The 15,249-nt window shown below is 44.4% G+C and overlaps 1 protein-coding gene across 3 annotated transcripts in view; it reads right to left on the minus strand.

Annotated features, from left to right (window-relative positions):
- The window catches only part of LOC141133527 (protein mono-ADP-ribosyltransferase TIPARP-like), a 105,382-nt gene that overhangs the window by 58,537 nt on the left and 31,596 nt on the right, over window positions 1–15,249 (minus strand). For all 3 annotated transcript variants that reach the window (XM_073622957.1, XM_073622958.1, XM_073622959.1), the window contains one exon: window positions 313–1,170. In XM_073622957.1, the coding sequence (XP_073479058.1) occupies window positions 313–731 (419 nt within the window). In that variant the 5' untranslated portion in view covers window positions 732–1,170. The remainder of the gene's footprint in view (window positions 1–312; window positions 1,171–15,249) is intronic.

The raw sequence follows: 15,249 nt of genomic DNA on the forward strand, positions 1-15,249 counted from the left end.
AGGGGGGGGGACCCCACTGCATTTTTTAAAATTTTGGTGTAGAGTTTCCCCTCAAGATCCATACTAAACCCGAAGGGCCTGTATGGAATTGGAGGGGGGGGGGGACCGCACGCCGTTTTTTTTTTTTTTATTTTAGCATGGTCCTCAGAGCACAAGTCGCTTGCCAATGTTAAGATGATGATCTGCCTTTTTGCACAAACACTTGAGATCTGGATAAGAAAACACTGCACTAGGTTCTTTACGTAGAATCGACAATAAAGTTTACAGTTTTAATGTAAAAATGAATTGCTTTTCTTTGCTTCTCCTACTTACTGGTGGAATCCGGTGACTTGGCCCGTAGCCGGGTCACTGTATAGCCTCTCCAGGACCAGTTGAGCTCCTAGGTCAATGTCAGACCAAACCGGTGTGGCTTTATACCTCAGCTGCCATACATACGGAAACGCAGTGTGGTGCTTTTTACACGAAAGACCCTGAAAGCATGGACCAATCAAAAACTTTGAACAGATATCTATGTCATCGTCTTGGTGGATATTGTAGATATTTGCATTTAATGGCACCAGTTCTTCACTATACAGTGTGACTTCATTGGACACGTTAACTGTTCTAAAAGTATTCTCGGTGCAAAATTCCAATTGTTGTAAACCTAGTTCTTCTTGTGTGGGATCTAGTCCAGTGATCTCTTCTGGCTTAATGTCTAATGTCTTCCTCCTCTTCCCTTTAATTGGAAACATGTCCCATTGAACAGCTGGCGGACTACTTCGGAACTACTATCTACTCTGAGTTAAATATATAGAGGGTGATGCATCCTCTTGATTTTATATTGATACATATCCAGAAAACAGTCAAATTCTCTGGAAATGTTGTGGTGAGCTAGTTGCACAGAACGTTTTTTTCTAATGCTCATAACTTTGGTGGGGTAACTCTTGCAGGGCATTGGGGTTGTCCTTTGGCTCCACCACAATCTCTTTTGGCGGATACCATTTATCCAGGAGCCTTTGCCAGCAAGCTTGGACACAGTAGATGTGACAATGGGCATCTGGTGTGGTTCTTTCCACTAGAGAAGTTGAGTTCCTGGGCTTCTGTTTTTTTTTCTACAATAACCCAGTCTCCAGGCTGAAGTCTATGTGTCTTTGGATCAGCTGCAGGGTCTTGCTGGGTGGTCTTTGCTTTCTGCAAAAAAGAAAAGAAGGCCTTGGTCAATTTGATAACATAATCGATGAGTTGGTCTTGGCCTTTTTGTAACAAACCTTCTTTTCTCCGCTAAGGGAATCTTATGATAAAGTGGTTTAATAAGAAAATAGACCTTGTTTAGTGATGGGGAGCAGGGATGGGCTGAACACCCCCCTGTTCAGTTTGCAGCAGAACTTCCGAACAGGGGAAGTGTTCTAACCCAAACAGCGAACCCCATTGAAGTCTATGGGAGCCGAACAGGCAAAATCAAAAGTGCCCATTTTGAAGGCTTATGGTATGCAGTTCTGGGTACTGCCTTGGGGGACATGTATCAATAAAAATAAAAAAAATTTAAAGAAACAATCGTTTTTGCAGGAGTAGTGATTTTAATGATGCCTAAAATGAAACAATAAAAATAAAAAATACCTTTAAATATAGTGCCTGGCGGGTCCCCTTAGTCTGCCTGTAAAGTGGCGCATCTGTGCGATGTATAGAACCTGCTGCAGCAATAATGACATTTCTAAAGGAAAAATTTAAATTTAAACTTGCTCGTTGTAATGTATTGCCAGCTCCAGGCAATACAGATTCTTACAATAATGACTTTTTTTTAATTTAAATTTTTAATTAATTTTAACCAAAATCCATACCAGACCCTTATCTGAGCATGCAGCCTGGCAGGCCAGGAAAGGGGGGGGGGGGCACGAGCGATGGGGACAAGGGCCTCTTTCTGACAACCCTGGCCGGTAGTTGTTGGGGTCTACAGGTGGGGGAGCTTATCGGAATCTGGAAGCCCCCTTTAAGAAGGGGGCCCCCAGATTCCGCCCCCCCCTAGGTGAATGGATATCGGGTACATTGACACTTTTTTAGTGAATGGGTAGGGGTACAAAAAGTAAAAACCACAAGAGACAATTTTTGACAATACCTTTATTAAAAAATAAAATGTAAAAAAGTGTCTCTTGATGTAAATCCACCATCAATCACGTCACCCAATGGACCCGAAAAATATAAAAATGTCAAAAATGCTCCGCCTCCATTGGAAGCTACCCGCCGTATGCGCTCTCTGTGCTTTGACAGCTTTAATATAGGGAAGGGGCAGGGCCACCCGGTTAATTTACCCAGTGGCCCTGCCCCACTCTGACGCCACATGACGTCACATGCCATAAGAGGGGGCAGGGCCACCGTGTGACATAACCGGGTGGCCCTGCCCCTCCTATATAAGAGCTGTCAAAGCGCAGAGAGCGCATATGGCGGGTAGCCTCCAATGGAGGCGGAGCGTTTTTGACAATTTTCTATTTTTCGGGTCCGTTGGGCATCGTGATTGACGGTGGATTTACATTGAGGGACACTTTTTTTTTTATTTTTTAATAAAGGATTTGTCAAAAACTGTCTTTTGTGGTTTTAATTATTTGGCATTTTTTTGGTGAATGGGTAGGGGTACGATGTACCCACTACCAATTCACATAGGGGTGCCAGGATCTGGGGGCCCCCTTGTTAAAGGGGCTTCTAGATTCCAATTGCCCCCCGCCCGCAGACCCTGACAGGGGTAGGGGTACGATGTACCCACTACCCATTCACATAGGGGTGCCAGGATCTGGGGGCCCCCTTGTTAAAGGGGCTTCTAGATTCCAATTGCCCCCCCGCCCGCAGACCCTGACAACCACAGCCCAGGGTTGACGGGAAGAGGCTCTTGTGCCCACCAAACCACCCACCCCACCATGTTGAGGGCATGTGGCCTGGTATGGTACAGGAGGGGGAGCGCTCGCTCTCCCCCCCCCCTTTCTGGCCTGCCAGGCTGCATGCTCGGATAAGCGTCTGCTATGGATTTTAGGGGGGGACCCCCACTCCTTTATTTTTTAATTTTGGCATGGGGTTCCCCTTAAAATCCATACCAGACCCGAAGGGCAGTAGCTAATTCAAATGAATGGACTGTCGTGATTGCATACCTGTGCTGTGATGTAAAGAATCTGAGTCATTGCACAAAAATGCGATTCGGACCTCGGCTGGAAGAACATTTTACTAATCAGACCTCCGTGAATTTTAATTCAATATCCCTGGTATACAGTATATCTGAAAATTGATCAAGCCTTATGTACTGATGGCCTATCTCATTTCTTGAGGCCCTAAAATGCCAGAACAGTACAAATACCCCCCAAATGACCCCTTTTTGGAAAGTAGACAGTCCAAGGTATTTATTAAGAAGCATGGCAAGTTTTTTCAAGTTGTCATTTTTTGTCATAAGTTTTTGGAAAATTAAGAAATAAAAAAATTATTTTTTTTTACATACTGTCACCAGTGCAGTACAGTGTCATCATAAAATGGGTGTGGCGGTGATCAGGGACACTGGTAACAGTACGAAAAAAAAACTTTTTTTTTGTTTTTTTTTGTTTTTTTTTATTGTAGATTTATTTTTCCTTTATTTACTTTATTTTTGAACACACTTTAACCAGAGCAATATAATGTTACCATAGAGCAATATAATGTTACCATAGTACTACTCTGGGGAAGTGATCAGGATTTTTTTTTTTTTAATTATACATTATAATTGCTTATAGCAGTGATTTTCATTGCTATATGCAAGCATTTTACTGAATGAAATCGATTTATTCAGTTTGTTTTGTTGTGATTAGCTGTGATTGGCCAGCTAATCACAAGGTGCAGATGGACTGTGATTGGCCCAGTCTGTACCATGTGATCACACTAATGCTGGCCATACACTATACGAAAAATCGGCCGAAAAATCGTTCGTATGGACACTTCGTTCGTTTTTCGGCAAGTTAGTGGGTACAAATCGATAATCGTTTATGACGTTTTTGTGGAAAAAAAACGAACGGCATGTTTGGAAAATTTCTGCCGAACGTACGATAAATTGCAAGGTTAATGTGTTTCCCGTCCGAACTGCCTGCACTAGGTATATGTAAAAAAACGAACACAAAATTATTTATTCATGTCCACTGAACAGATTATCGGACATTATATGATGGCACGATCGTTTGCGGTCACGGTCGAACGTTCGTTTTTCGAAAATGGGTTCGGCCGATTTTCTGTATAGTGTATGGCCAGCATTACTAATCACAACTAGCAACACAATTGTATACAATGGATGGCTTGAAAGGAAGCCATCCATTGTTTACAACTGTCATGTAACCTGCTGTGATTGGTTACAGCGGTCACATAGTACCTGTAGCGGTCATCGGCTGTGTCCGGTGGATACAGCCGATGACTAGGGTTGCCACAACATCCCTTTAATCCAGGACACATATGAATTACACAGGTTCTGAGGCTGATTTAATGCAGATAAGACACCAAGTGAGTTTAATTACCACCTTAACCACTTCAATACCGGGCCTATTCTGGCACTTCCTTCATGTAAAAATCATCATTTTTTTGCTAGAAAATTACTGCGAACCCCCAAACATTATATATTTTTTTTAGCAGACACCCTAGGGAATAAAATGGCGGTCATTGCAACTTTTTTTCTCACACGATATTTGCGCAATAATTTTTCAAACGCCTTTTTTTTTGGAAAAAAAACGGTTTCACGAATTAAAAAATAACAAAACAGTAAAGTTAGCCCAATTTTTTTGTATAATGTGAAAGATGATGTTACGCCGAGTAAATAGATACCTAACATGTCACGCTTTAAAATTGCGCACAATCATGGAATGGCGCCAAACTTCATTACTTAAAAATCTCCATAGGCGACGCTTTAAAATTTTTTACAGGTTACCAGTCTAGAGTTACAGAGGAGGTCTAGTGCTAGAATTGTTGCACACGCTCTAACGCACGCGGCGATACCTCACATTGAGCGGCATTTACATATGTGGGCGGGACTTGCGTATGCATTCGCTTCTGAGCGCGAGCTACCGGGGGACAGAGGCGTTTTTGGTTTTTTTTTAGTTTTTTTTTTTATTTTACCTAATTTTTTTTATTTTTACACTTTTTTTCCTATTACAAGGAATGTAAACATCCCTTGTAATAAGAATCTATGTGACAGGTCCTCTTTATGGAGAGATGTGGGGTCAATAAGACCCGGAGAAGCACCGGATGGCGGTGGGAGAGGGGGGACGTCCCCTCCCATCGCCTATAGGAACGATCAAGCGGTGGAACTGCCACTGTGATCATTCTTATCATGCACAGAATCGCCGGCTGCAAAGAATGATATCTGAATGATGCATCATTCAGATATCCCCCCTAAAAGTCAAGGACGTCATTTTACTATAGCCAGTTATTGAAGTGGACCCTTTCATGACTAAGCCTATTTTTGAAATTTGGTGTTTACAAGTTAAAATCCGTATTTTTTGCTAGAAAATTACTTAGAACCCCCAAACATTATATATATATATTTTTTTAGCAGATAATCTAGAGAATAAAATGTAGATTGTTGCAATATTTTATATCACACGGTATTTGTGCAGCAGTGTTTTAAACGCAAATTTTTGGGAAAAGGGACACTTTCATGAATTTTAAAAAAATCCAAACAGTAAAGTTACCCCAATTTTTTTGTATAATGTGAAAGATGATGTTACGCCGAGTAAATAGATACCAAACATGTCATGCTTTATAATTGCACGCACTCGTGGAATGGCGAAAAACTACGGTACCTAAGAATTTCCATAGGCGACGCTTTAAATTTTTTTTACGGTTACCAGGTTAGAGTTACAGAGGAGGTCTAGTGCTAGAAGTATTGCTCTCACTCTGACGATCACGGCGATACCTCACATGTGTGATTTGAACACCGTTTACATATGTGGGCGCGACTTCCGTATGCGTTTTCTTTGCTGCGCGAGCTCGCGGGGACGGGGGCGCTTTAAAAACATTTTTTTTTCTTATTTATTTTTATTTTTATAAATTGTGTTTAAAAAAAAAAAATTTTTTTGATGACTTTTATTGCTGTCACAAGGAATGTAAACATCCCTTGTGACAGTAATAGGTGGTGACAGGTACTCTTTATGGAGAGATCGGGGGTCTAAAAGACCCCCATCCTTCCTTTACACTTCAAAGTATTCAGATCGCCGAAAACGGCGATTCTGAATACTGTGTATTTTTTTAAAACCGGCGCCATTGGCAGCCGAGTAAACGGGAAGTGACGTCATGACGTCGCTTCCGCGTTTACAATTAGAAGGCTGGAACTAAGCCACCCACGGCTTCGTTCCAGCCCGCCCCCAGCCGCCGGAGGCAGCCGATTGGTCACCAGGCCTCCTGATGGCACGGAAGACCCGGTAAGGGCGGCGGGAGGGGGGGACGTCCCCTCCCGCTCCTCCGGTATAACAGCCGATCGGCTTTTAGCCACATCGGTTGTTATACTCGGATAGCTGATCGCCCGCTGTAAACAACTGTACCGGGATGATGCCTGCAGCTGCGGGCATCATCCCGGTATAACACCGGAAAGCCGAGGCCGCACATCTGCGGGAAGGGGTTAATCAGCCACAGAACCTGTGTCATTAATGTGTGTCCTGGACTAAAGGGATGATGTGGCAACCCTACCGGTGACAGATCGCGCTGCAATCCGGGAAGACATCATATGACGTCCACCCGGATCGAGGAGAGCTTCCCGCCGGCGCCATCTTGCAGGCGCAAACTGGTTCAAAAATACTGCAAGTACAGAAAAGTATAGTTGATCTGCCAAACATCCAGCATGCTCCTAACTTCCTGTTTGGGCTGACAACACAGAGCCTATTCTGAACCAGTTGTCAGCCCTGCCTGCTGGACTACAGAACACCACCTATCGCCCAACATTCTCTGTTTCTCTTCACGTGGATACACTGATCTCTTTTGCAGCAAAACAATGCTGCTGCCTGGACTTAAAAAAGGAAAGGGCTCTTGCGAGACATAGTTCTGGTGATGTGTCTACATCAATTGGAACAGAGATCCCAGCAACTGCCCCTGAATCTTACAAGCCTGATGCTGATGCACAGGAGTAATAAAGGTTGTTTCTCATTAAAGAATAAAAAAAAAATCATGGCAGAGCATGATCTAAAGGGGGCAAGGAAGGTTTGGCATACATTTGAGTAAAGCCTGCACATACTCTTTGACATTTTGCAAGACTTGACACATTAATTTGTTTTCAAAGTTTTTAAAGTGTGTGCCTTTGCAAAACCCCATACACACTGTACAACTTTTGTTTTTGGATGTCCTTTAGATTTACCAAAACCATGTAGTGCAAGGGCCTGCCTGATTGCATACAAATTGAAACTCTTAAGGTTTGACCTCCATATTATATGGCAGTGATGGCGAACCTTGGCACCCCAGATGTTTTGGAACTACATTTCCCATGATGCTCATGCACTCTGCAGTGTAGTGGAGCATCATGGGAAATGTAGTTCCAAAACATCTGGGGTGCCAAGGTTCGCTATCACTGTTATATGGTTTTGGTAAATCTGAAGGAAAAAAAAACTGCAGAAAATTGTATAGTGTGTATCCAGCTTAAGGGTCTGACATATCCTAATTCTCGGGTATTCTAGGTATAAGTTCCCTAGTGAGAAGTGAGACCTTTCACCAAGCTTCTGGCATCTTTTTTGACTGCGGAATGTGCTTCTACCTGTCCCAAGAACTAAACCACATCAACTAACACAGTGCCTTGAAAAGTATTCATACCCCTTAAAATTCTCCACATTTTGTCATGTTACAACCAAAAAAACATAAATGTATTTTATTGGGATTTTATGTGATAGACCAACACAAAGTGACACGTAATTGTGAAGTGGAAAGAAAATGATAAATGATTTTCAGTTTTTTTTACAAATAAATATCTGAAAAGTGTGGCGTGCATTTGTATTCAATACTTTGTAGAACCACCTTTCTCTTTAATTACAGCTGCAAGCCTTTTTGGGGATGTCTCTACCAGCTTTGCACATCTAGAGAGTGACATGTTTGCCCATTTTTCTTTGCAAAATAGCTCACGCTCTTTCAGATTAGATGGAGAGCATCTGTGAACAGCAATTTTCAAGTCTTGCCACATATTCTCAATTGGATTTAGGTCTGGACTTTGACTGGGCCATTCTAACACATGAATATGCTTTGATCGAAACCACCGGCTGACCCCGCCCCCTCTGACAACACAGGGAAAGCCACAGGGAACTCCCGTGAATTCCCCGTGCGTCAGAGGAGGGCGGGGTCACCGGGTGGCCCGTCCTCCATTATATAAGAAGTGTCAGAAGAAGCGAAGCGTCACACGGCTGAAGACTCCCACTGAGGCGGATCGTGTGGACGGAGGGGAGAAGAAGCCTGGAGGAAGATGTGGGACGAGAAGAGCGGAAGAAGATGGAGAAGAAGATGAAGAAGAAGAAGATGGAGGAAGAAGAACACCAGAAGAAAGAAGATGAAAGAAGAAGCCAAAAGAAGAAGGAATTAATAAAGGACTTGTCAGAACCCGTCTCTTGTGTTTTTTAACCTTTTTGACACTTTTTTTGTGAAATGGTAGGGGTACATTTGTACCATTACCAATTCACACAGGGGGGGGGCGGGATCTGGGGGTCCCCTTGTTAAAGGGGGCTTCCAGATTCCGATAAGCTCCCCGTCCGCAGACCCCCACAACCACCGGCCAAGGGTTGTGGGGATGAGGCCCTTCTCCCCATCAACATGGGGACAAGGTGCTTTGGGGGGCTACCTCAAAACACCCTCCTAATGTTGAGTGCATGTGGCCTGGTACGGTTCAGGAGGGGGGGGCGCTCTCTTATCCCCCCTCTTTTCCTGTGGCCTGCCAGTTTGCGTGCTCAGATAAGGGTCTGGTATGGATTTTTGGGGGGACCCCACGCCATTTTTTTTTTAATTTTGGCACGGGGTTCCCCTTAAAATCCATACCAGAACTGAAGGGCCTGGTATGGAATTTAGGGGGACCCCCACACCATTTTTTTTTTTAATTTTAGTTCGGGGTTCCCCTCTGGGGAAATCCCATGCCGTTTTTATCAATGAAATTTTATGTGTATTGTCGGACCGACAATTCATTAATAGCCGCGAGTAGTTTTAAATGACTTTTTTTCCTTTAAAATGTAATTTTGCTGTCAGACTGTTGTAAACACGGGACACATGTGCCCCTTTACAGGCATACTATAGACACCCCCAGGTACGAAATTTAAAGGAATATTACACTTTTATTGTTTCACTGTAAGCATTATTAAAATCACTGCTCTCGAAAAAACATCAGTTTTTAAAACAACTTTTTGCATTCATCCATGTCCCCTGGGGCAGGACCCAGGTACCCAAACACTTTTTATGACAATACCATGCATATAAGCCTTTAAAATTAGCACTTTTGATTTCTCCCATAGACTTTTAAAGGGTGTTCCGTGGCTTTCGAATTTGCCGCGAACACCCCAATTTGTTCGCTGTTCGGCGAACTGACGAACAGCCGATGTTCAAGTCGAACATGAGTTCCACTCGAACTCGAAGCTCATCCCTAATCATAACATACGTTTCCCACGCAGTGGTGTTCAGTATTTGTCTTCCATCCAAAACAAACATTCAGACCTTCTGGCTTGCACTTGCAGCACTGCCGCTCTGGCTTTACAATCCAGGCCCTTGTCTGTCTGCTACAGACTGTTCGCTTACCATTGTTTGGACCATACACTTAGCAGCCCTTTGCTGCTCTGGTTCCCACCTCTCTCCTAGGTGGCACACTCCTGACTTCTTGGCAAAGACCTCCTCTCTGCCTGGGTTGAGCCCAGAACTATGGTCAGGTTACTAATAAAAGCCCAGCCAATTGTTGTGCTGGCCGCGAGTAGTTTTAAATGACTTTTTTTCCTTTAAAATGTAATTTTGCTGTCAGACTGTTGTAAACACGGGAAACATGTGCCCCTTTACAGGCATACTATAGACACCCCCAGGTACGAAATTTAAAGGAATATTACACTTTTATTGTTTCACTGTAAGCATTATTAAAATCACTGCTCTCGAAAAAACATCAGTTTTTAAAACAACTTTTTGCATTCATCCATGTCCCCTGGGGCAGGACCCAGGTACCCAAACACTTTTTATGACAATACCATGCATATAAGCCTTTAAAATTAGCACTTTTGATTTCTCCCATAGACTTTTAAAGGGTGTTCCGCGGCTTTCGAATTTGCCGCGAACACCCCAATTTGTTCGCTGTTCGGCGAACTGACGAACAGCCGATGTTCAAGTCGAACATGAGTTCCACTCGAACTCGAAGCTCATCCCTAATCATAACATACGTTTCCCACGCAGTGGTGTTCAGTATTTGTCTTCCATCCAAAACAAACATTCAGACCTTCTGGCTTGCACTTGCAGCACTGCCGCTCTGGCTTTACAATCCAGGCCCTTGTCTGTCTGCTACAGACTGTTCGCTTACCATTGTTTGGACCATACACTTAGCAGCCCTTTGCTGCTCTGGTTCCCACCTCTCTCCTAGGTGGCACACTCCTGACTTCTTGGCAAAGACCTCCTCTCTGCCTGGGTTGAGCCCAGAACTATGGTCAGGTTACTAATAAAAGCCCAGCCAATTGTTGTGCTGGCTGTTCACAAAATCTGGATCCAGGATTGGAGATTTCCTCCCGGATCACTTAGAAATCTCAAGGCTCCAGGTCCCAAAACTGACTTTACGAAACAATGAGAAAACTGAAAAGCCAGTTTCCTCTGCAATAAGCAAACCCCCTGGAGCCCCTCAACCTGCCTGGTTGAGAATCCTGGGTTAAACCTTTATTTAGACCCTGGCAATGTACCGCACTGCCACACCAGACACATATCATTCAGAGACCAGTAAAACTCTCTCTACACAAATAATGTAATAAGAGAACTACTGAAAATCCTTAGCAGTGTAATCATTCATAATCATTCACAATTAAACCAAAATATCAAAATAGAGGTTTCAAAAAGTTTTAGTTACATAGTTAGTCAGGTATAAAAAAAGACACAAGTCCATCTAGTGCAACCATAAAAAAATAAATAAATAAATAAATAAAATAAAAAATATCATACAATCCCATATACCCATCCCTTTACGCACAGTTGATCAAGAGGAAGGCGAAAAAAACCCCAGAAAAGCATGATCCAATTTGCTGCAGCAGCGGAAAAAATTCCTTCCTGATCCCAGAGAGGCAATCAGATTTTCCCTGGATCAACTTTACCTATAAATGTTAGTATCCAGTTATATACATTTAGGAAAGAATCTAGGCCTTTCTTAAAGCAATCTACTGAGCTGGCCAGAACCACCTCTGGAGGGAGTCTATGCCACATTTTCCAATGATTTCTAATGAACACTGGTGTTCACTGTAAATGGTATGACAGCGCTCCGGAGCGGTGAGAGCATCCCGCTGGGAATAGAGCGGAGGGCAGAGCACAGGCTTCCAGGAACTGCGATCACTCCACGTCTACCGCACTGCCAGCCCGCTCACCTCTCATCACATCACCTGGATGGGGACAGAGCCCAGGGCCGGTGCTACCACTAGGCAAACTAGGCGGCCGTCTAGGGTGCCCTGCTGCCTAGGGGGCGCCCGGCCACTGGTTTTCCTACTCTCTTCTCTCTGCAGCAAGCAACTAAGTCTCAGCATCAGCAGGCAGCCGCAGCTCCGTTCACACATAATGTCAGAGGTGCAGCAGTGGTGGAGGACTGTGTCTGTGTTCCGAATTCCGCAGCAAGCAAACATTCATTGATGGGTGCTGGTGAGGCTACATTTGATGGGCGCTGGTGAGGCTACATTTGATGGGCGCTGGTGAGGCTACGTTTGATGGGCGCTGGTGAGGCTACGTTTGATGGGCGCTGGTGAGGCTGCATTTGATGGGTGCTTTATTAAAAAGGTGGGATTTACATAGGCAGGGAAAAGGGGGTGGAGTCACCGGGGAGGAGGGGGGGCGGCAAAATGAGGTTTCGCCTAGGGTGTCAAAAATCCTTGCACCAGCCCTGACAGAGCCCGACCTGACAGCAGCAGGAGGAGAGCCCCGACTACCGGACACACTGCAATCTGCTACAATGCTTAAGTCTGTGGGCAGTGCTTTGTCGTCATCACATACAGCACAGGAACATTAACCCTGTATGGTGCGCTACAGGAGAAGGGTCGCAGTGCTAGAGGAACCCTGCTGGTGCCAGGAGTAAGCTACGTTTGTGTCATTACCTACTGAGCTGCGGGCTTAAAGTGGAGGATTCATCCAGCTACGTTCCGGATCAGACGGCCCCTGTTGATGCAGTTATCAGACCGGTGTCGGAACATCATTGAGGAAAAGGCCCTGGCTGGGTGTTAGCCACAGGCATTTCTAGCCTGTGCAGCTGGTAAGCGCACATTCTTGACGGTGGTGGATTCACTGTGTCTGCCAAGCAAAAGTCACATAATTTTCTTTGAACTGTTCACATGCTGATTCACTTTTCGTAAACGATTCACCTTCTGCAAAGGAATCTTTGTTTGGAACTTTGATTTACTGTCACAGAATCACCTACGGAGTCAATAACTTTATAGTTGGGACCGTGTATAAATGTTTTAGTACTCACTCAACATTTATTGTATGTTTTAAAAAGTTTAAAGTTTCACTTTCACATTATTTAGAGCGCAATCATAGGAATATTAATAGCCCAGTCATGTGAGGAAAGAAGCCAAGTTTCAGCAATACCGATTACATCATAGCTCTCCTCGTGCACCAGCGCTTCCAACTCACCTATTTTGCGTGGCAGACTTCTGGCATTGGTGAACAAACACTTTAACCACTTGCTTACTGGGCACTTAAACCCCCCTCCTGTCCAGACCAATTTTCAGCTTTTAGCGCTGTCGCACTTTGAATGACAATTGCGCGGTCATACAACACTGTACCCAAATGAAATTTTTATCATTTTTTCCCCACAAATAGAGCTTTCTTTTGATGTTATTTGATCACCTCTGCGGTTTTTAGTTTTTGTTAAAAAAATTGAAAAAGACAGAATTTAAAAAAGAAAAAATTATATTTTGTTATAAAATTTTGCAAACAGGTAATTTTTCTCCTTCGTTGATGTACGTTGATGAGGCGGCACTGATAGTCACCGATAGGTGGCAGTAATGGGCACTGATGGGTGGCAGTGATGGGCACTGATGGGTGGCAGTGATGGGCACTGATTGATGGCAGCACTGCTAGGTGGCACTGATTGGCACCACTGGTGGGCATTGATAGGTGGCACTTGTGGGCATTGATAGGTGGCACTTGTGGGCATTGATAGGTGGCACTGCTGGGCACTGTGGGCACTGGCAGGTGGCAATGACAGATGGCACTTGCAGGCACAGATGAGGCATATGTGCCTCCTTCCTTTTCAGGACCGATGTCCCTTTGACATAAGCCGGTGATCGGCTTTTTTTCCTCCTCACGCTGTCAGCGTGAGGAGAAAACGAAACCGATCACCGAGCTTTTGTTTACATCATGTGATCAGCTGTCATTGGCTGACAGCTGATCACATGGTAAGGGGCCGGCCCCTTACTCGGATCTGTGATCATCCGAGTCACCGTGACTCGGTGATCACAGCGCGCACACCGCGCGCCCTGCAGGGTGCACGCGGTGCACGTGCACAGGGGAGGACGTCCCATGACGGCCTCCCGGAAATTGAGGTCCGCGCTGTAGCCGTGATTCGGCTATGGCCCGGACCTCAAGTGGTTAATGCATTATTACATTTTGCTCTGGTGTTTTTCATATCTTGTTTAGTAGTACAAATGGCATTATAATTTCCAATGGTTGATTGCAACATGGGAACTTTCTTGTCACCTGCCGTAACCCTCCCCCCATCTATCCCCATTCCACCCTCCATTGTCTGACCCTTAACTGACCTGTCTGCCCGATGGAATTCTAGTTCACCCTCCCCCCTTAATCCTAGTTTAACCACTTGAGGTCCAGGCCATAGCCAAATGACGGCTACAGTGCGGACCTCAATTTCCGGGAGGCTGTCATGGGACGTCCTCCCCTGTGCACGCGCACCGCGCGCACCCTGCAGGGCGCGCGGTGTGCGTGCTGTGATCACTGAGTCACGGAGACTCGGATGATCACAGATCCGAGTAAGGGGCCGGTCCCGGCCCCTCACCATGTGATCAGCTGTCAGCCAATGACGGCTGATCACATGATGTAAACAAAACCTCGTGATCGGTTTCGTTTTCTCCTCACGCTGACAGCGTGAGGAGGAAAAACAAGCCGATCACCGGCTTATGTCAAAGGGACATTGGTCCCGAAGAGGAAGGAGGCACAAATGCCTCATCTGTGCCAACAGGTGCCATCTGTCATTGCCACCTGCCAGTGCCCACAAGTGCCACCTATCAATGCCCACAAGTGCCACCTGTCAATGCCCACAAGTGCCACCTATCAATGCCCACAAGTGCCACCTATCAATGCCCACCAGTGGTGCCAATCAGTGCCACCTAGCAGTGCTGCCATCAATTAGTGCCCAATCAGTGCCCATCACCGCCACCCATCAGTGCCCATCACTGCCACCTATCGGTGCCCATCAGTGCCGCCTCATCAGCGTACATCAACGAAGGAGAAAAATTACCTGTTTGCAAAATTTTATAACAAAATATAAAAAAATATATATATTTTTTTTTTTTATTCTGTCGTTTTCATTTTTTTTAACAAAAACTAAAAACCGCAGAGGTGATCAAATACCATCAAAAGAAAGCTCTATTTGTAGGAAAAAAATTATAAAAATGTTATTTGGGTACAGTGTTGTATGACCGCGCAATTGTCATCCAAAGTGCGACAGCGCTAAAAGCTGAAAATTGGTCTGGACAGGAGGGGGGTTTAAGTACCCAGTAAGCAAGTGGTTAACTCCTCCAGCCTTCCAATGAACTTCTCCCCAAAATAAAGACAATTTTCCTCTGGATGGGACTTTGACATAGGGGACAGAAAGCAGCTAGAGTATCACACAGGTATTTAGAAAAATATATAAATCTTTTAATAGTTTAAAGTTAAAAAGAATGATCATATACATATACAATACATGAAGATTAAGTAGGATGTTGATACAGAAAAAAACACAGTTAATATCACAAATGACCACAGTTGAAATCTGTTGAAGTACAAGTGAGGACAACAGAAGTTCCCAATGCGTTTCAAGACTGTAAATATACTTTCTCTTCTTCAGGGGTATGCAGTAACGGCAGGATGTAAAAAACGTCTACAATTGAT

Source organism: Aquarana catesbeiana, linkage group LG03, assembly GCF_042186555.1.
Source record: "Aquarana catesbeiana isolate 2022-GZ linkage group LG03, ASM4218655v1, whole genome shotgun sequence".
In the NCBI taxonomy this organism is placed as follows: Eukaryota; Metazoa; Chordata; class Amphibia; order Anura; family Ranidae; genus Aquarana; species Aquarana catesbeiana.